The sequence below is a fragment of the Chiloscyllium plagiosum genome, unplaced genomic scaffold, assembly GCF_037043375.1.
Source record: "Chiloscyllium plagiosum isolate Xiang-an unplaced genomic scaffold, Cpla_swu_hap1 HiC_scaffold_38, whole genome shotgun sequence".
Taxonomy (NCBI): Eukaryota; Metazoa; Chordata; class Chondrichthyes; order Orectolobiformes; family Hemiscylliidae; genus Chiloscyllium; species Chiloscyllium plagiosum.
The window spans coordinates 4,367,075-4,388,605 of NW_028270176.1; the positions used below are offsets into that span (position 1 = coordinate 4,367,075).

Sequence of the window (21,531 nt, forward strand, 5' to 3'; positions counted from 1 at the left end):
GATCCTGTAACCGAGCCGAGCATCTCCGTGAGAGCTGACGGCGAATCAGTCAACATCAGCTGCACAGTTCCAGACGGTGTCCCTACAGGCCGCTTTCTGTTGCTAAAGGACACAGTTCCCATCATCAACAGCACCATCAGCCAGCAATCCTTCACCTACACCATTCCGAACATCACTGTCAGCAGCCAGGGCCAGTACATATGTTCCTACAAAACCCAGGTTTCAGGTCGTTGGATACCATCATTTCAAAGTCGCCCTGTAACTGTCGCACGTGAGTAAGGCTTCCGCTGGCTCTGTAAGACGTGAATATTCGGAACCCGTGTCCCAGAGCGTGACTAATTCTGCAAGGTAGATATTTATAATGTAATTCCAACATTAGAGTAGGTTTCCTGTGAAAGAGTACATTTATAAGGTAAACAGTAACATTCCGTTTGCATTTCCTGCCCCGTGCTGTCTGAATGACTCTGTCCACATGTCCACAATACCAGCTGGCAAAGTCTCGATGTTCTCCTCCTGACTGAGGTGGGTTAGCAAGGTTGGTGTGACAGCAGGTCTGTGATGCACAGCAGCACCCAGTGCGTGGGTTTACTTCCTACACAGGCAGAGGTCAAAGTGAGAATGCAGCCTTTTCAAGCTTCGAATGGGGCCCGGTGAGCATCTGGTTAATCCACCACCGGTCATCTGTCTGTCTGACCGTCTGTCTGATGTCTCTTACTCTCTCTGCAATAGCTGTGCTGAACCTTGTAAATCTATATAAAAGTAACAGATGCAGGGAGAGAGATAGAAACAGAGAGAGAGAGAGAGGGAGGTAGAAACCAGTGAGGGAAGAGCTGCCACCAGTCATCTTTCTGTCTCTGTCACTTTCTGTCTCGCTCTCTAAGAGATTTGCAGACCTTCATAAATCTACATAAAACATGTGTGTATTGGGGCCAGGAACGTAAATGAATAACGATGGCCAATCAAAGGTAGAAAGATTCGGATATCATCACTGTTCTCTGAAGTAACGGGTCCACTCTGTTCTCTCAGGATCGGGTGTGAGGTTGGTCAATTCGAACGATCCGTGCTCTGGAACTGTGGAGGTGTTGTACGATGGAAGTTGGGGCACGGTTTGTGATGATGGCTGGGATTTGGCAGATGCCACTGTTCTCTGCAAGGAGCTGCAATGTGGACCCGCCCTGTCAGTGCACAGTAACGCTCAGTTTGGACAAGGTGCCGGCCAGATTTGGATGGATGACGTTTCCTGCAATGGGACAGAGTCCCATCTCCGGTCTTGCTCCTTCCCTGGTTGGGGAACCCACAAATGTGGTCATGGTGAGGATGCAGGTGTAATCTGTCACCCAGGTAAGAGCCCAGCTGTATAACTGAATGGACATCTTCTGTACAATTCAGGTTCCTATAATGGTTTGGTAATCACTGGGAAGAGGGCAAAAAGCTTTGAAAGATGCAATCCAATTGGTTACATTCAAGTTTATGAACAGCTTCTGGCTAAATTGCAAAGCAAGAAAGGAGAAAGTAAAACCTTAATCCACCATGAGCTAATTGTCACAGGGACAACAAGATGAAAGAGATAACTGTGTGACTCAATGTTTGGTGACCTTGAGAATTGTGTTGAAACCCATGGGACATTTGCAGAGCTACTGGGGAAGGGGCAGCTGTTCCCAAAGAACGTGCTCCACCTGGAACATACTGGAACGGGAGTCCTGGTGAATTGTAAAGCACGACCTGTGGTTTCAGGTTTTGAATGAACTTGTGTCTGTGGTTTCATTTGCCTGGAAGATTAGTACATTAAACCTAAAGCAGAACTTAGGATTGTAGGTTAGTGATGGTGCAGATTGTTCCAGTTAATACAAGGAAGGAACACTACGGGTGAGTGTCATATTGTAGTGAAGAAGCAAAAACGTGTGTGGAAATGTGATGACATCAGATTTAAAGGGTTTAAGTCCATGAAGCGTTGTCTTTATGCTTGACCCATTTTGAAGGAAGTGGACAAACCGATAGTGCAAATCTAAGGTAATGAATCGGATACCATAGACATACAGGAAACATGCTTAACGGAGATCAGAAAAGGATTTTTACGATTCAGAGATATTTGGGAATTCGGAGCGGGAGAAAGTGGGATATAGAGAGACAGCGAGAGGGAGGGTGAGAGGGAAAGAGAGAGACAGAAGGATAAGGAGAGATCAGTGAGGGATACGGTGGTGGGGTAGGACCATTAATCAGAGATGAAATGGCGATAGTTTTGGACTCTATTTCATCTCGGATTGTTTATCGTCAATGTGTTTGGAGCTAAAGAAACAGCAAGGGAATAAAATCTCAGACAAACAAAACTGTTGAGCTAACCGATCAGCTGTGATTATTATGAATGGTGGAGCACTCTCAAATGCCAAAAGGGTTAGTTTGGCTCCCAATTTCTTTCATTCAACATTCCTCATGTTTCAGGAGATAGGAAATACAGTGACTTTTAACAGAATGGCAAACGGCTCTCCAAGCACGTGATTGACACTCCACCGTTTATAGTTGGGACGGCAGATTGTTAGTGTGGCTCAGTGGTTAGCGCTGCTGCCTTATGGTGTCAGGATCCCTAGTTCAATTCCCGCCTCGGGTACCTGTCTGTGTGGAGTTTGCACATTCTCTCCGTGTCGGCGTGAGTTTCTCCTGGTGTTCCTGTTTCCTGGCAGAGTCCAAAGATGTGCAAGTCAGGTGAATTGACCATGCTAAATTGCCCGTAGTGTGAGGTGCATTAGTCAGGGGTAAATGTAGGAGAATGGGTCTGTGTGGGTGGCTCTTCAGAGGGTCAGTGTGGACTTGTTGGGCCGAAGGGCCTGTCTCCACACTGTCGGGACTCAAATCTAATTTGGTTGTCAATAAGGAGAACATCCCACACATTAATCTGACATAATACAATTGCAGATTTCTATCATTCTACATTCCGCATGTTTCAGTCCATTTGAATTCCAGTAACATTAAACAGAATGGTAAACCGGTCTCCAATCACATGATTGACACTCTATCCTTTCTAGTTTGCAATAACGAGAATACCCCACACATTAATCAGACAGAATACAATTGCAGATTTCTGAAATCTCCTTTGCCGATTTCCCTCTTTTTAGATCCTTCAACGGAGCCGACAATCTCTGTCAGCCCTTCATTGGCACTCTACGTGGCTGGAGATTCACTCACTATTAATTGCACAGTTCCACACAGCAACTTGACTGGACATCTAGAGTTGCTGAAGGACTCGAATTCTCTCATCATCGGACAAGGAGCCCTCACATATGTCACTGAAAACGTCACCACCAGCGACCAAGGGAGCTATCAATGTTCCTATCGGCCTGAGGTGGCAGAGCAATGGTCACCCAGCTCTCTGAGTCAACCTGTTAATATTGTTGTTACAAGTGAGTGTGTCTTGTGTCAGTTATGGACAAAGTGATGACTGACCTGCAGATGCTAGCGATCAGCGTCGAATGGTGTGGTGTTGGAAAAGCACAGCGGGTCAGGCAGCATCTGAGGAGCCCCAGAGTCGACGATTCGAGCATAAGGTCGTCATCAGGAATGAACATGCTAATGAAGGGCTTTTGCTCGAAACATCGACTTTCCTGCTCCTGGAATGCTGCGTGACCAGCTGTGCCTTTCCAGCACCACACCTTTCCACTTGTGTCTGTTTTGTCAAATGAACCAATTCCTGAATTGTTCCAATGTGTTTTGATGATATTTTCTGGCGGGAGAACCTCCACGCTCAGACATGATTCATTTTCAGCTGTGTTTTATTTAGGCAAGTATTGTTCAGAAAATGCAACAGTTACTTCCTTTGCTCGGCAGTTTCCATGTTTTCGAAAGGGTGACCCCTTTGTTCTGCATTCCCCCTCCATCCGGAATACCGTTCCGAGAGTTACCCTGTCCAGTCTTGTGAATAGATCTACTAGATTTGCTCAAGGAGATACACCTTATGGTTGGGTCATGTAGTCTCATGACAGCAATGTGCCATCACACTGCTACAGTCAGCGGGATTAGGACACGCGGAGTGAGTGGCAAAGTACAGCAGATAGAGTGTAATGTGGATAAGCGAGAGGGTATCCAGTGCAGTGCAAAGTGTCAGGAAGGTGGCTTAGGATCTAAACGGGGTTAGATGGAGAAAGCAGGGAGGTAAAAATGAACCTGGGTGTTCCTCTAACCACTCACGAACAGTAATTGTGGCCGGTGTAGCAGGGAATGAAGAAAGCAAATGGAATCTTGTCCTTCATAGGAAGAGGATTCAGTACCAGGATAGGACATCTTGACAGCACACCTGGACTTTTGTGTGTGCACCTTGGGTCTCCTTATCTGCAGGAGGATGTTCTGGTTACAGAGATAGTTCAACGAAGGTTTCCCAGATTGTTTTCTGGGATGGCAGGGCTGACATATGAAGAGAGACTGAATTGGTTCGGACTATGGTCACTGGTGTTTGGAAGAATGGTGAGGGATCACATAGAAAGTTTAAAAAATTCGAAAAGAACTAGACAAGGATAAACACAGGAAAGATGTCCCAAACCACGGGCGGAGTCCAGAATCAAAGTCTAAAGAGGACAGAGTGGGATTGAGAAAAGGTTTAATGTCTTCACTCAGCGAGTGGGGAGCCTGTGCGATTCTCTGCTTCAGGAAGCGGGCGAGGTCAAAATGTCCCATGTTATTCCAGTTGGAGTCGGATAGATGTTTTACAGATTACAGCGGGAAAGCACGGGAGCAGTGGACTGAGTTGAACAATGAGGAACGATATTATTGAATGGGCGAAGTCAACTTGAAGGGCCGAATGGCCGACTCCTGTTCCGATGTTGCATATTTCTGTGAGATGATTTGTTTTATTCGTCAGATCCTGTAACCGAGCCGAGCATCTCCGTGAGAGCTGACGGCGAATCAGTCAACATCAGCTGCACAGTTCCAGACGGTGTCCCTACAGGCCGCTTTCTGTTGCTAAAGGACACAGTTCCCATCATCAACAGCACCATCAGCCAGCAATCCTTCACCTACACCATTCCGAACATCACTGTCAGCAGCCAGGGCCAGTACACATGTTCCTACAAAACCCAGGTTTCAGGTCGTTGGATACCATCATTTCAAAGTCGCCCTGTAACTGTCGCACGTGAGTAAGGCTTCCGCTGGCTCTGTAAGACGTGAATATTCGGAACCCGTGTCCCAGAGCGTGACTAATCCTGCAAGGTAGATATTTACAATGTAATTCCAACATTAGAGTAGACTTCCTGTGAAAGAGTACATTTATAAGGTAAACAGTAACTTTCTATTTGCCTTTCTTGCTCCATGCTACCGAGTGACTCTGTCCAGATGCCTACAATACCAGCTGGAAAAGTCTCGATGTTCACTTCTTGACTGAGTTGGGTTAGCAAGGTTGGCTGGACAGCTGGTCTCCGATGCACAGGGGCCCCCAGTGCGTGGGTTTGCTTCCTGCACAGGCAGTGATCAAAGTGAGAATGCAGCCTTGTCAACCTTTGAATGAGGCCCGTGAGCATCTGGTTAATCCACGACTGGTCATCTGTCTTTCTGTCTGTGTGTCTGATGTATTTCTTTGTCCCTGTCTCGGTCTCTCTCCAATAGCAATGCAGAACCTTGTTAACCGCCATAAACAAGAGATGCACAGAGAGGGAGAGACAGAGACAGAGACAGAGGGAGAGGAGAGACCAGTGAGAGAAGAGCTGTTACTCAGTCAGTCTGTCAGTCAGTCTGTCACTTCCTGTATCGCTCTCGGAGAGATTTGCAGACCCTTATAAATCTACATAAAACATGTGTGTATTGGTGTCAGGAAAGTAAATGAACAATGGTGGCCTATCAAAGTTAGAATGATTTGGATATCACCGTTCTCAACTGAAGTAATGTATCCACTCTGTTCTCTCAGGGTCAGGTGTGAGATTGGTCAATTCAGACGATCGTTGCTCTGGAAGAGTGGAAATCTTTCACGATGGAAGTTGGGGCACGGTTTGTGATGATGGCTGGGATTTGGCAGATGCCACTGTTCTCTGCAAGGAGCTGCAATGTGGACCCGCCCTGTCAGTGCATGGTAGTGCTCGGTTTGGACAAGGTACCGGCAATATTTGGATGGATGATGTTTCCTGCGAGGGGACAGAGTCCCACCTCCAGTATTGCTCCTTCCCTGGTTGGGGAACCCACAACTGTGGTCATGGTGAGGATGCAGGTGTAACCTGTTACCCAGGTAAGACCCAGCTGTGTCACTGAATGGACATCTTCTGTACAATACAGGTCCCCGAAAAGGATCAAAAATCAGAGTGAAGTTACACAAAAGTAAAAAAAAAAGACCTGTCCTTTTATTTAACTGAAATAACGTTTGTCGCGAATTATGTAAAGAAATCATTTCTCTGTATCGACCCGAGTCCTGGGGGCTTTTGTTGGTGATTGTCCCTGCCCACGTTCTGTCCCTATCCTGGGAGTGTTTGATGGGGTCAGTGTCGAGCACGCATAACACTATCGTGTCTGAGTTGTCTCTATCCTGGAATTAGTAGATGAGGGCTGTGTAAAGGTAACTTTAGCGGCATGCCGCCTCGGTTCTGGGAGAGTTTAATGGGAGTCATTAAACTTAGTTTATAAAAATTGAGGTTGCATTCCTCTGTATCGAATCTCATGTTGTGCATGACTTCAGAGTGTTTGATGGGGTTCTGTGACATGACAGCTTCACTCTTAAGTTAAAAGTGGAAATGTTCTTTTCACTCCTTCTAAACCCATGTTGTGCCTGTCCTGGGAGGTTTTGATGAGGACAGTGTAGAGAAAGCATGATACACTATCTAACTGCATGCATTCCTGGGCTGGGAGGGTAAGATGAGGGACTTGGAGAGGGAGATTTACACTGTATCTCACCCTCAGCGTCCTGGCCTGGGAGTGTTTGATGGGGACAGTATAGAAAGTGCTTTGCTCTGTATCTGTCAGATTAGTTCGAGATTCAAACAGTAAACGGAGTTTTACTCGGAAAATACAAATAAATCATAAAGGAAAACAAAAGCTCAGTGTTGATTCCTGACTGGGGTCAATTTGCAAGTTTGGGTGGATGTTGGTTTTCCGACACACAGTCACACACCCATTGTGGGTTCACTTCATTCACACAGGCTAAGATCAAAGACAAGGTCTCTCTTTCTCACATCATCAACCATTCGCACTCTCTAATGAAAGAACAGAAACTGGGATTGTGCTGCCAGTTTTACCTGTACTTCATTATAACTTATAGTTGAAAAAATAAAGTGTGTACACATTGGCTAACTTGCCAATGAGTGAGCAACGATTAATGATGGAAATTACAACCAGTCACTAGTGTTCTGCACTATACATCTGCATGAAACGTATCTGTGTCACTCACAGAAACAGGACACAACAACAGGAAATCAAAAGGGAATGATTTGGAAAGGCCTGATCATATTCTGAGTAGAAGTAATGGGTCCACTCTGTTCTCTCAGGGTCAGGTGTGAGATTGGTCAATTCAGATGATCGTTGCTCAGGAAGAGTGGAAATCTTTCACGATGGAAGTTGGGGCACGGTTTGTGATGATGGTTGGGATTTGACAGATGCCACTGTTCTCTGCAAGGAGCTGCAATGTGGACCCGCCCTGTCAGTGCATGGTAGTGCTCGGTTTGGACAAGGTTCCGGCAATATTTGGATGGATGACATTTCCTGCAGGGGGACAGAGTCCCATCTCCGGTCTTGCACCTTCTCCGGTTGGGGAACCCACAACTGTGGTCATGGTGAGGATGCAGGTGTAACCTGTTACCCAGGTAAGAGACCAGTGGATATCTTCTGTGAAACTGAGGTTCCCATATACGATTAACAATAACAGGGAAGAGAGGGAAAAACGTTGAAAGCTTCAATCCAATTGGCGACGGCAAAGAACATGAATAGTTTCTGGCTTACGTTCAAAGAGCAAGAAAGGGAAAAGTAAAACCTTAATCCGCCATGAGCTAATTGTCACAGGGACAACAAGGTGAAAGAGATAACTGTGTGACTCAACGTTTGGTGACCGTGAGGATTGTGTTGAAACCCATGGGATATTTGCAGAGCTACTGGGGAAGGGGCAGCTGTTCCCAAAGAACGTGCTCCATCTGGAACACACTGGAAAGGGAGTCCTGGTGAATTGGAAAGCAAGGCCTGTGGATCAGGTTTTGAATGAACTTGTTGTGTGTGTGGTTTCATTTGCCTGGAAAATTAGAACATTAAAGTGGAAGCAGAATGTAGGATTGTAGGTTAGTGATGGTGCAGATTGTTCCAGTTAACTAGATAAAGGATTGATCAAAGGTAACGAGAGAAAGGATTGGTCCACTACAGGATAACAAAGGAAGGCTGTGTGCTGAACCTGAGAGAATGGGTGAGATTCTGAATGATCAATTTGCATCAGTGTTCACTGAGGAGAGGAACATGGTGAATGTTGGGATGACATTGACATCAGTAGGGAAGATGTGTTGGGTAGGCTAGAGATTATTAAGGTGGTCAAATCCCCAGGACAGGATGTGATCTATCCCGGATTGCTGAGGGAGGCAAGAGAGGAAATAGCTGGAGCCCTGACAGATATCTTTGTGGCGTCCTTAAATACAGGTGAAGTGCCGGAGGACTGGACGGTTGCTCATGTTGTCCCCCTGTACAAGAAGTGTAGTAGGGATATTCAGTGTAACTACAGATCAGTGAGCCTGATGTCGGTGGTGGGAAAGTTGCTGGAGAGGGTACTGAGGGATAAGATCTATTTATATGTATAAAAGAATGGGCTTATCAGTGATAGGCAACATGGTTTTGTGCGGGGGGAGATCGTGCCTTGCCAACTTAATAGAGTTCTTCGAGGAAGTGATCAAGTTGATTGATGAAGTCAATGAAGGCTGTTGATGTCATTTACATGGACTTTAGTAAGGCGTTTGTTAAGGTTCCCCATGGTAGACTAATGGAGAAAGTGAAGTCACATGGTGTGCAGTGTGTTCTAGCTAGATGGATAAAGAAGTGGTTGAGCAACAGGAGGCAGAGTGTAGTAGTTGAAGGGAGTTTCTGGAAATGGAGAAAGGTAACCAGTGGTGTTCCACAGGGGTCAGTGTTGGGGGCACTGTTGTTTGTAATATACATAAATGATCTGGAAGAGGGCACTGTTGGTATGATCAGCAAGTTTGCAGATGATACGAAGATTGGTGGAGGAGCAGAAAGCATAAGGGACTGTCAGAAAATACAGGAGGATATAGACAGACTGGAGAGTTGGGCGGAAAAGTGGCAGATGGTTATCAATCCAGACAAATGTGTGGTGACGCATTTAGGCAAGAGTAATTCTGGTGCGAATTATGCAATGAATGAATGAGCCTTGGGAAAAGTAGATGGGCATAGAGATCTGGGAGTGCAGGTCCATTGTACCTGAAAGTTGCTGCACAGGTGGATAGAGTGGTCAAGAAGGCATTCAGTATGCTTGTCTTCAATGAATGGGGTATTGAGTATAAGAGCTGGCAAGTCATGTTAACATTGTACAAGACATTGGTTCGGCCGCATTTAGAATATTGTGTACATTTCTGGTCGCGACATTACCAAAAGGATGTGGACGCTTTGGAGAGGGTGCAGAGAAGGCTTACGAGGATGTTGCCTGGTATGGAAGGTGCTAGCTATAAAGAAAGGTTGAGTAGGTTCGGTTTATTTTCACTAGAAAAAAGGAGATTGAGGGGGGATCTGATTGAGGTTTACAAAATCATGAGTGATATAGACAGGGTGGAGAGAGACAAGCTTTTTCCCAGAATGAAGGATTCAATAACGAGAGGTCACGCTTTTAAGGTGAGAGGTGGAAAATTTGAGGGAAATACACCTGACAAGTACTTCACACAGAGTGTGGTGGGTATCTGGAATGCATTGCCAGCAGAGGTGGTAGAGGCAGGCACGGTAGATTCATTTTAGATGCGTCTGGATAAATGCATGAGTAGGTGGGGAGTAGAGGGATACAGGTGCTTATGAATTGACCGACTGGTTTAGACAGTACATTTGTACCTGCTCAGGCTTGGAAGGGCCTGTTCCAGGGCTGTAAATTTTCTTTGTTCTTTGTTAATACAAGGAACGGACACTACGTGTGAGAGTCATATAGTACTGAGGAAGAAAAAAAGTACGAGGAAATATGATAACAGATCAGACAAAAAGGGTTTAAGTATATTATACATTATCTTTATGCTTGACCCATTTGGAATAAAATGGACAAATCGACAGTGCAAATCTAAGGTAATGAATCAGATATCGGACAGGAAACATGCTGAAAAGTAGATAAAGAGGGAATCATAAGATTCAGAGATATTTGAGAATTCAGAGAGAGATAAAGCGACAGAGAGAGAGTGCGTGTGTGTGTGAGAGAGAGACCAGTGAGGGGAAAATTGGTGGGGCAGTACCCTGAATCAGAGATGAAATGGGGACAGTTTTGGACACTAGTTCATCTCGAATGATGTTGCGTCAATGTGGAGCTAAAGACACAGCAAGAGAATAAAGACACATACGAACAAAGATGTGAGATAACCGATCAGCTGTGATCATTTTGAATGTTCGAGCATTCGCAAAAAGCCGAATCGCCAACTCCTGCTCCTCGTTTCTATCACTTTCCATTCCTAATGTTTCAGTACATTAACATTAAACAGAATGGTAAACGGGTCTCCAATCACATGATTGACACTCTATCCTTTCTAGTTGGCAATAACGAGAATACCCCACACATTAATCAGACAGAATACAATTGCAGATTTCTGAAATCTCCTTTGCCGATTTTCCTCTTTTTAGATCCTTCAACGGAGCCGACAATCTCTGTCAGCCCTTCATTGGCACTCTACGTGGCTGGAGATGCACTCACTATTAATTGCACAGTTCCACACAGCAACTTGACTGGACATCTAGAGTTGCTGAAGGACTCGAATTCTCTCATCATCGGACAAGGAGCCCTCACATATGTCACTGAAAACGTCACCACCAGCGACCAAGGGAGCTATCAATGTTCCTATCGGCCTGAGGTGGCAGAGCAATGGTCACCCAGCTCTCTGAGTCAACCTGTTAATATTGTTGTTACAAGTGAGTGTGTCTTGTGTCAGTTATGGACAAAGTGATGACTGATCTGCAGATGCAAGCGAAAAGCGTCGAATGGTGTGGTGTTGGAAAAGCACAGCGGGTCAGGCAGCATCTGAGGAGCCCCATAGTCGACTATTCGAGCATAAGGTCGTCATCAGGATTGAACATGCTAATGAAGGGCTTTTGCTCGAAACATCGACTTTCCTGTTCCTGGAATGCTGCGTGACCAGCTGTGCCTTTCCAGCACCACCCCTTTCCACTTGTGTCTGTCTTGTCAAATGAACCAATTCCTGAATTGTTCCAATGTGTTTTGATGATATTTTCTGGCGGGAGAACCTCCACGCTCAGACATGATTCATTTTCAGCTGTGTTTTATTTAGGCAAGTATTGTTCAGAAAATGCAACAGTTACTTCCTTTGCTCGGCAGTTTCCATGTTTTCGAAAGGGTGACCCCTTTGTTCTGGACTCCCCCCTCCATCCGGAATACCGTTCCGAGAGTTACCCTGTCCAGTCTTGTGAATAGATCTACTAGATTTGCTCAAGGAGATACACCTTATGGTTGGGTCATGTAGTCTCATGACAGCAATGTGCCATCACACTGCTACAGTCAGCGGGATTAGGACACGCGCAGTGAGTGGCAAAGTACAGCAGATAGAGTGTAATGTGGATAGGCGAGAGGGTATCCAGTGCAGTGCAAAGTGTCAGGAAGGTGGATAAGGATCTAAACGGGGTCAGATGGAGAAAGCAGGGAGGTAAAAATGAACCTGGGTGTTCCTCTAACCACTCACGAACAGTAATTGTGGCCGGTGTAGCAGGGAATGAAGAAAACAAATAGAATCTTGTCCTTCATAGGAAGAGGATTCAGTACCAGGATGGGACATCTAGACAGCACACCTGGACTTTTGTGTGTGCACCTTGGGTCTCCTTATCTGCAGGAGGATGTTCTGGTTACAGAGATAGTTCAACGAAGGTTTCCCAGACTGTTTTCTGGGGTGGCAGGGCTGATGTATGAAGAGAGACTGGATTGGTTAGGACTATGGTCACTGGTGTTTGGAAGAATGGTGAGGGATCACATAGAAAGTTTAAAAAATTCGAAAAGAACTAGACAAGGATAAAAACAGGAAAGATGTTCCAAACCACGGGCGGAGTCCAGAATCAAAGTCTAAAGAGGACAGAGTGGGATTGAGAAAAGGTTTAATGTCTTCACTCAGCGAGTGGGGAGCCTGTGCGATTCTCTGCTTCAGGAAGCGGGCGAGGTCAAAATGTCCCATGTTATTCCAGTTGGAGTCGGATAGATGTTTTACAGATTACAGCGAGAAAGCACGGGAGCAGTGGACTGAGTTGAACAATGAGGAACGATATTATTGAATGGGCGAAGTCAACTTGAAGGGCCGAATGGCCGACTCCTGTTCCGATGTTGGATATTTCTGTGAGATGATTTGTTTTATTCGTCAGATCCTGTAACCGAGCCGAGCATCTCCGTGAGAGCTGACGGCGAATCAGTCAACATCAGCTGCACAGTTCCAGACGGTGTCCCTACAGGCCGCTTTCTGTTGCTAAAGGACACAGTTCCCATCATCAACAGCACCATCAGCCAGCAATCCTTCACCTACACCATTCCGAACATCACTGTCAGCAGCCAGGGCCAGTACACATGTTCCTACAAAACCCAGGTTTCAGGTCGTTGGATACCATCATTTCAAAGTCGTCCTGTAACTGTCGCACGTGAGTAAGGCTTCCGCTGGCTCTGTAAGACGTGAATATTCGGAACCCGTGTCCCAGTGAGTGACTAATTCTGCAAGGTAGATATTTACAATGTAATTCCAACATTAGAGTAGGTTTCCTGTGAAAGAGTACATTTATAAGGTAAACAGTAACATTCCGTTTGCATTTCCTGCCCCGTGCTGTCTGAATGACTCTGTCCACATGTCCACAATACCAGCTGGCAAAGTCTCGATGTTCTCCTCCTGACTGAGGTGGGTTAGCAAGGTTGGTGTGACAGCAGGTCTGTGATGCACAGCAGCACCCAGTGCGTGGGTTTACTTCCTACACAGGCAGAGGTCAAAGTGAGAATGCAGCCTTTTCAAGCTTCGAATGGGGCCCGGTGAGCATCTGGTTAATCCACCACCGGTCATCTGTCTGTCTGACCGTCTGTCTGATGTCTCTTACTCTCTCTGCAATAGCTGTGCTGAACCTTGTAAATCTATATAAAAGTAACAGATGCAGGGAGAGAGATAGAAACAGAGAGAGAGAGAGAGGGAGGTAGAAACCAGTGAGGGAAGAGCTGCCACCAGTCATCTTTCTGTCTGTCTGTCACTTTCTGTCTCGCTCTCTAAGAGATTTGCAGACCTTCATAAATCTACATAAAACATGTGTGTATTGGGGCCAGGAACGTAAATGAATAACGATGGCCAATCAAAGGTAGAAAGATTCGGATATCATCATTGTTCTCTGAAGTAACGGGTCCACTCTGTTCTCTCAGGATCGGGTGTGAGGTTGGTCAATTCGAACGATCCGTGCTCTGGAACTGTGGAGGTGTTGTACGATGGAAGTTGGGGCACGGTTTGTGATGATGGCTGGGATTTGGCAGATGCCACTGTTCTCTGCAAGGAGCTGCAATGTGGACCCGCCCTGTCAGTGCACAGTAACGCTCAGTTTGGACAAGGTGCCGGCCAGATTTGGATGGATGACGTTTCCTGCAATGGGACAGAGTCCCATCTCCGGTCTTGCTCCTTCCCTGGTTGGGGAACCCACAACTGTGGTCATGGTGAGGATGCAGGAGTAATCTGTTACCCAGGTAAGAGCCCAGCTGTATAACTGAATGGACATCTTCTGTACAATTCAGGTTCCTATAATGGTTTGGTAATCACTGGGAAGAGGGCAAAAAGCTTTGAAAGATGCAATCCAATTGGTTACATTCAAGTTTATGAACAGCTTCTGGCTAAATTGAAAAGCAAGAAAGGAGAAAGTAAAACCTTAATCCACCATGAGCTAATTGTCACAGGGACAACAAGATGAAAGAGATAACTGTGTGACTCAATGTTTGGTGACCTTGAGAATTGTGTTGAAACCCATGGGACATTTGCAGAGCGACTGGGGAAGGGGCAGCTGTTCCCAAAGAACGTGCTCCACCTGGAACATACTGGAACGGGAGTCCTGGTGAATTGTAAAGCACGACCTGTGGATCAGGTTTTGAATGAACTTGTGTTTGTGGTTTCATTTGCCTGGAAGATTAGTACATTAAACCTAAAGCAGAACTTAGGATTGTAGGTTAGTGATGGTGCAGATTGTTCCAGTTAATACAAGGAAGGAACACTACGGGTGAGTGTCATATTGTAGTGAAGAAGCAAAAACGTGTGTGGAAATGTGATGACATCAGATTTAAAGGGTTTAAGTCCATGAAGCGTTGTCTTTATGCTTGACCCATTTTGAAGGAAGTGGACAAACCGATAGTGCAAATCTAAGGTAATGAATCGGATACCATAGACAGACAGGAAACATGCTTAACGGAGATCAGAAAAGGATTTTTACGATTCAGAGATATTTGGGAATTCGGAGCGGGAGAAAGTGGGATATAGAGAGACAGCGAGAGGGAGGGTGAGAGAGAAAGAGAGAGACAGAAGGATAAGGAGAGATCAGTGAGGGATACGGTGGTGGGGTAGGACCATTAATCAGAGATGAAATGGCGATAGTTTTGGACTCTATTTCATCTCGGATTGTTTATCGTCAATGTGTTTGGAGCTAAAGAAACAACAAGGGAATAAAATCTCAGACAAACAAAACTGTTGAGCTAACCGATCAGCTGTGATTATTATGAATGGTGGAGCATTCTCAAAATGCCAAAAGGGTTAGTTTGGCTCCCAATTTCTTTCATTCAACATTCCTCATGTTTCAGGAGATAGGAAATACAGTGACGTTTAACAGAATGGCAAACGGCTCTCCAAGCACGTGATTGACACTCCACCGTTTATAGTTGGGACGGCAGATTGTTAGTGTGGCTCAGTGGTTAGCGCTGCTGCCTTATGGTGTCAGGATCCCTAGTTCAATTCCCGCCTCGGGTACCTGTCTGTGTGGAGTTTGCACATTCTCTCCGTGTCGGCGTGAGTTTCTCCTGGTGTTCCTGTTTCCTGGCAGAGTCCAAAGATGTGCAAGTCAGGTGAATTGACCATGCTAAATTGCCCGTAGTGTGAGGTGCATTAGTCAGGGGTAAATGTAGGAGAATGGGTCTGTGTGGGTGGCTCTTCAGAGGGTCAGTGTGGACTTGTTGGGCCGAAGGGCCTGTTTCCACACTGTCGGGACTCAAATCTAATTTGGTTGTCAATAACGAGAACATCCCACACATTAATCTGACATAATACAATTGCAGATTTCTATCATTCTACATTCCTCATGTTTCAGTACATTTGAATTCCAGTAACATTAAACAGAATGGTAAACCGGTCTCCAATCACATGATTGACACTCTATCCTTTCTAGTTGTCAATAACGAGAATACCCCACACATTAATCAGACAGAATTCAATTGCAGATTTCTGAAATCTCCTTTGCCGATTTTCCTCTTTTTAGATCCTTCAACGGAGCCGACAATCTCTGTCAGCCCTTCATTGGCACTCTACGTGACTGGAGATTCACTCACTATTAATTGCACAGTTCCACACAGCAACTTGACTGGACATCTAGAGTTGCTGAAGGACTCGAATTCTCTCATCATCGGACAAGGAGCCCTCACATATGTCACTGAAAACGTCACCACCAGCGACCAAGGGAGCTATCAATGTTCCTATCGGACTGAGGTGGCAGAGCAATGGTCACCCAGCTCTCTGAGTCAACCTGTTAATATTGTTGTTACAAGTGAGTGTGTCTTGTGTCAGTTATGGACAAAGTGATGACTGATCTGCAGATGCTAGCGATCAGCGTCGAATGGTGTGGTGTTGGAAAAGCACAGCGGGTCAGGCAGCATCTGAGGAGCCCCAGAGTCGACGATTCGAGCATAAGGTCTTCATCAGGAATGAACATGCTAATGAAGGGCTTTTGCTCGAATCATCGACTTTCCTGTTCCTGGAATGCTGCGTGACCAGCTGTGCCTTTCCAGTACCACCCCTTTCCACTTGTGTCTGTTTTGTCAAATGAACCAATTCCTGAATTGTTCCAATGTGTTTTGATGATATTTTCTGGCGGGAGAACCTCCACGCTCAGACATGATTCATTTTCAGCTGTGTTTTATTTAGGCAAGTATTGTTCAGAAAATGCAACAGTTACTTCCTTTGCTCGGCAGTTTCCATCTTTTCGAAAGGGTGACCCCTTTGTTCTGGACTCCCACCTCCATCCGGAATACCGTTCCGAGAGTTACCCTGTCCAGTCTTGTGAATAGATCTACTAGATTTGCTCAAGGAGATACACCTTATGGTTGGATCATGTAGTCTCATGACAGCAATGTGCCATCACACTGCTACAGTCAGCGGGATTCGGACACGCGCAGTGAGTGGCAAATACAGCAGATGCAGTGTCATGTGGATAAGCGAGAGGGTATCCAGTGCAGTGCAAAGTGTCAGGAAGGTCGATTAGGATCCAAACGGGGTTAGATGGAGAAAGCAGGGAGGTAAAAATGAACCTGGGTGTTCCTCTAACCAGTCACGAACAGTAATTGTGGCCGGTGTAGCAGGGAAGGAAAAAAGCAAATGGAATCTTGTCCTTCATAGGAAGAGGATTCAGTTCCAGGATGGGACATCTTGATAGCACACCTGGACTTTTGTGTGTGCACCTTGGGTCTCCTTATCTGCAGGAGTTTGTTCTGGTTACAGAGATAGTTCAACGAAGGTTTCCCAGACTGTTTTCTGGGGTGGCAGGGCTGACGTATGAAGAGAGACTGGATTGGTTACGACTATGGTAACTGGTGTTTGGAAGAATGGTGAGGCATCTCATAGAAAGTGAAAAAAAATTCTAAAAGAACTAGACAAGGATAAACACAGGAATGATGTTCCAAACCACGGGCGGAGTCCAGAATCAAAGTCGAAAGAGGACAGAGTGGGATTGAGAAAAGGTGTAATGTCTTCACTCAGAGAGTGGGGAGCCTGTGCGATTCTCTGCTTCAGGAAGCGGTCGAGGTCAAAATGTACCATGTTATTCCAGTTAGAGTCGGATAGATGTTTTACAGATTACAGCGAGAAAGCACGGGAGCAGTGGACTGAGTTGAATAATGAGGAACGATATTATTGAATGGGCGAGGACAGCTTGAAGGGCCGAATGGCCTACTCCTGCTCCGATGTTGGATATTTCTGTGAGATGACTTGTTTTATTCGTCAGATCCTGTAACCGAGCCGAGCATCTCCGTGAGAGCTGACGGCGAATCAGTCAACATCAGCTGCACAGTTCCAGACGGTGTCCCTACAGGCCGCTTTCTGTTGCTAAAGGACACAGTTCCAATCATCAACAGCACCATCAGCCAGCAATCCTTCACCTACACCATTCCGAACATCACTGTCAGCAGCCAGGGCCAGTACACATGTTCCTACAAAACCCAGGTTTCAGGTCGTTGGATACCATCATTTCAAAGTCGCCCTGTAACTGTCGCACGTGAGTAAGGCTTCCGCTGGCTCTGTAAGACGTGAATATTCGGAACCCGTGTCCCAGTGAGTGACTAATTCTGCAAGGTAGATATTTACAATGTAATCCCAACATTAGAGTAGGTTTCCTGTGAAAGAGTACATTTATAAGGTAAACAGTAACATTCCGTTTGCATTTCCTGCCCCGTGCTGTCTGAATGACTCTGTCCACATGTCCACAATACCAGCTGGCAAAGTCTCGATGTTCTCCTCCTGACTGAGGGAAGTTAGCAAGGTTGGTTTGACAGCAGGTCTGTGATGCACAGCAGCACCCAGTGCGTGGGTTTACTTCCTACACAGGCAGAGGTCAAAGTGAGGATCCAGCCTTCTCAAATTTTGAATGAGGCCTGGTGAGCATCTGGTTAATCCACCACCGGTCATCTGTCTGTCTGACCGTCTGTCTGATGTCTCTTACTCTCTCTGCAATAGCTGTGCTGAACCTTGTAAATCTATATAAAAGTAACAGATGCAGGGAGAGAGATAGAAACAGAGAGAGAGAGAGAGGGAGGTAGAAACCAGTGAGGGAAGAGCTGCCACCAGTCATCTTTCTGTCTGTCTGTCACTTTCTGTCTCGCTCTCTAAGAGATTTGCAGACCTTCATAAATCTACATAAAACATGTGTGTATTGGTGTCAGGAACGTAAATGAATAACGATGGCCAATCAAAGGTAGAATGATTCGGATATCATCATTGTTCTCTGAAGTAACGGGTCCACTCTGTTCTCTCAGGATCGGGTGTGAGGTTGGTCAATTCGAACGATCCGTGCTCTGGAACTGTGGAGGTGTTGTACGATGGAAGTTGGGGCACGGTTTGTGATGATGGCTGGGATTTGGCAGATGCCACTGTTCTCTGCAAGGAGCTGCAATGTGGACCCGCCCTGTCAGTGCACAGTAACGCTCAGTTTGGACAAGGTGCCGGCCAGATTTGGATGGATGACGTTTCCTGCAATGGGACAGAGTCCCATCTCCGGTCTTGCTCCTTCCCTGGTTGGGGAACCCACAACTGTGGTCATGGTGAGGATGCAGGAGTAATCTGTTACCCAGGTAAGAGCCCAGCTGAATAACTGAATAGACATCTTCTGTACAATTCAGGTTCCTATAATGGTTTGGTAATCACTGGGAAGTGGGCAAAAAGCTTTGAAAGATGCAATCCAATTGGTTACATTCAAGTTTATGAACAGCTTCTGGCTAAGTTGAAAAACCAGAAAGGAGAAAGTAAAACCTTAATCCACCATGAGCTAATTGTCACAGGGACAACAAGATGAAAGAGATAACTGTGTGACTCAATGTTTGGTGACCTTGAGAATTGTGTTGAAACCCATGGGACATTTGCAGAGCTACTGGGGAAGGGGCAGCTGTTCCCAAAGAACGTGCTCCACCTGGAACATACTGGAACGGGAGTCCTGGTGAATTGTAAAGCACGACCTGTGGATCAGGTTTTGAATGAACTTGTTGTGTCTGTGGTTTCATTTGCCTGGAAAATTAGTACATTAAACCTAAAGCAGAACTTAGGATTGTAGGTTAGTGATGGTGCAGATTGTTCCAGTTAATACAAGGAAGGAACACTACGGGTGAGTGCCATATTGTAGTGAAGAAGCAAAAACGTGTGTGGAAATGTGATGACATCAGATTTAAAGGGTTTAAGTCCTTTAAGCGTTGTCTTTATGCTTGACCCATTTTGAAGGAAATGGACAAACCGATAGTGCAAATCTAAGGTAATGAATCGGATACCATAGACATACAGGAAACATGCTTAACGGAGATCAGAAAAGGATTTTTACGATTCAGAGATATTTCGGAATTCGGAGCGGGAGAAAGTGGGATATAGAGAGACAGCGAGAGGGAGGGTGAGAGAGAAAGAGAGAGACAGAAGGATAAGGAGAGATCAGTGAGGGATACGGTGGTGGGGTAGGACCATTAATCAGAGATGAAATGGCGATAGTTTTGGACTCTATTTCATCTCGGATTGTTTAGCATCAATGTGTTTGGAGCTAAAGAAAATAAAATCTCAGACAAACAAAACTGTTGAGCTAACCGATCAGCTGTGATTATTATGAATGGTGGAGCACTCTCAAAATGCCAAAAGGGTTAGTTTGGCTCCCAATTTCTTTCATTCAACATTCCTCATGTTTCAGGAGATAGGAAATACAGTGACTTTTAACAGAATGGCAAACGGCTCTCCAAGCACGTGATTGACACTCCACCGTTTAAAGTTGGGGCGGCAGATTGTTAGTGTGGCTCAGTGGTTAGCGCTGCTGCCTTATGGTGTCAGGATCCCTAGTTCAATTCCCGCTTCGGGTACCTGTCTGTGTGGAGTTTGCACATTCTCTCCGTGTCGGCGTGAGTTTCTCCTGGTGTTCCTGTTTCCTGGCAGAGTCCAAAGATGTGCAAGTCAGGTGAATTGACCATGCTAAATTGCCCGTAGTGTTAGGTGCATTAGTCAGGGGTAAATGTAGGAGAATGCGTCTGTGTGGGTGGCTCTTCAGAGGGTCAGTGTGGACTTGTTGGGCCGAAGGGCCTGTCTCCACACTGTCGGGACTCAAATCTAATTAATCGGACATAATACAATTGCAGATTTCTGTCATTCGACATTCCTCATGTTTCAGTCCATTTGAATTCCAGTAACATTAAACAGAATGGTAAATCGGTCTCCAATCACATGATTGACACTCTATCCTTTCTAGTTGGCAATAACGAGAATACCCCACACATTAATCAGACAGAATACAATTGCAGATTTCTGACATCTCCTTTGCCGATTTTCCTCTTTTTAGATCCTTCAACGGAGCCGACAATCTCTGTCAGCCCTTCATTGGCACTCTACGTGGCTGGAGATTCACTCACTATTAATTGCACAGTTCCACACAGCAACTTGACTGGACATCTAGAGTTGCTGAAGGACTCGAATTCTCTCATCATCGGACAAGGAGCCCTCACATATGTCACTGAAAACGTCACCACCAGCGACCAAGGGAGCTATCAATGTTCCTATCGGCCTGAGGTGGCAGAGCAATGGTCACCCAGCTCTCTGAGTCAACCTGTTAATATTGTTGTTACAAGTGAGTGTGTCTTGTGTCAGTTATGGACAAAGTGATGACTGACCTGCAGATGCAAGCGAAAAGCGTCGAATGGTGTGGTGTTGGAAAAGCACAGCGGGTCAGGCAGCATCTGAGGAGCCCCAGAGTCGACTATTCGAGCATAAGGTCGTCATCAGGAATGAACATGCTGATGAAGGGCTTTTGCTCGAAACATCGACTTTCCTGTTCCTGGAATGTTGCGTGACCAGCTGTGCCTTTCCAGCACCACACCTTTCCACTTGTGTCTGTTTAGTCAAATGAACCAATTCCTGAATTGTTCCAATGTGTTTTGATGATATTTTCTGGCGGGAGAACCTCCACGCTCAGACATGATTCATTTTCAGCTGTGTTTTATTTAGGCAAGTATTGTTCAGAAACTGCAACAGTTACTTCCTTTGCTCGGCAGTTTCCATGTTTTCGAAAGGGTGACCCCTTTGTTCTGGACTCCCCCCTCCATCCGGAATACCGTTCCGAGAGTTACCCTGTCCAGTCTTGTGAAAAGATCTACTAGATTTGCTCAAGGAGATACACCTTATGGTTGGGTCATGTAGTCTCATGACAGCAATGTGCCATCACACTGCTACAGTCAGCGGGATTAGGACACGCGCAGTGAGTGGCAAAGTACAGCAGAAGCAGTTTAATGTGGATAAGCGAGAGGGTATCCAGTGCAGTGCAAAGTGTCAGGAAGGTGGATAAGGATCTAAACGGGGTTAGATGGAGAAAGCAGGGAGGTAAAAATGAACCTGGGTGTTCCTCTAACCAGTCACGAACAGTAATTGTGGCCGGTGTAGCAGGAAATGAAGAAAGCAAATG

At 45.7% G+C, this 21,531-nt stretch overlaps 1 protein-coding gene across 1 annotated transcript in view; it reads left to right on the forward strand.

Moving 5' to 3' along the window:
• LOC122544262 (scavenger receptor cysteine-rich domain-containing protein DMBT1-like) overlaps positions 1–21,531 on the forward strand; it is a 64,718-nt gene that overhangs the window by 15,621 nt on the left and 27,566 nt on the right. The window contains exons 9-21 of the mRNA XM_087980972.1: positions 2–271; positions 1,027–1,341; positions 3,111–3,395; positions 4,847–5,116; positions 5,885–6,199; positions 7,449–7,763; positions 10,759–11,043; positions 12,496–12,765; positions 13,523–13,837; positions 15,607–15,891; positions 17,344–17,613; positions 18,371–18,685; positions 20,416–20,700. Of these exons, the coding sequence (XP_087837098.1) occupies positions 2–271; positions 1,027–1,341; positions 3,111–3,395; positions 4,847–5,116; positions 5,885–6,199; positions 7,449–7,763; positions 10,759–11,043; positions 12,496–12,765; positions 13,523–13,837; positions 15,607–15,891; positions 17,344–17,613; positions 18,371–18,685; positions 20,416–20,700 (3,795 nt within the window). The remainder of the gene's footprint in view (position 1; positions 272–1,026; positions 1,342–3,110; positions 3,396–4,846; positions 5,117–5,884; positions 6,200–7,448; positions 7,764–10,758; positions 11,044–12,495; positions 12,766–13,522; positions 13,838–15,606; positions 15,892–17,343; positions 17,614–18,370; positions 18,686–20,415; positions 20,701–21,531) is intronic.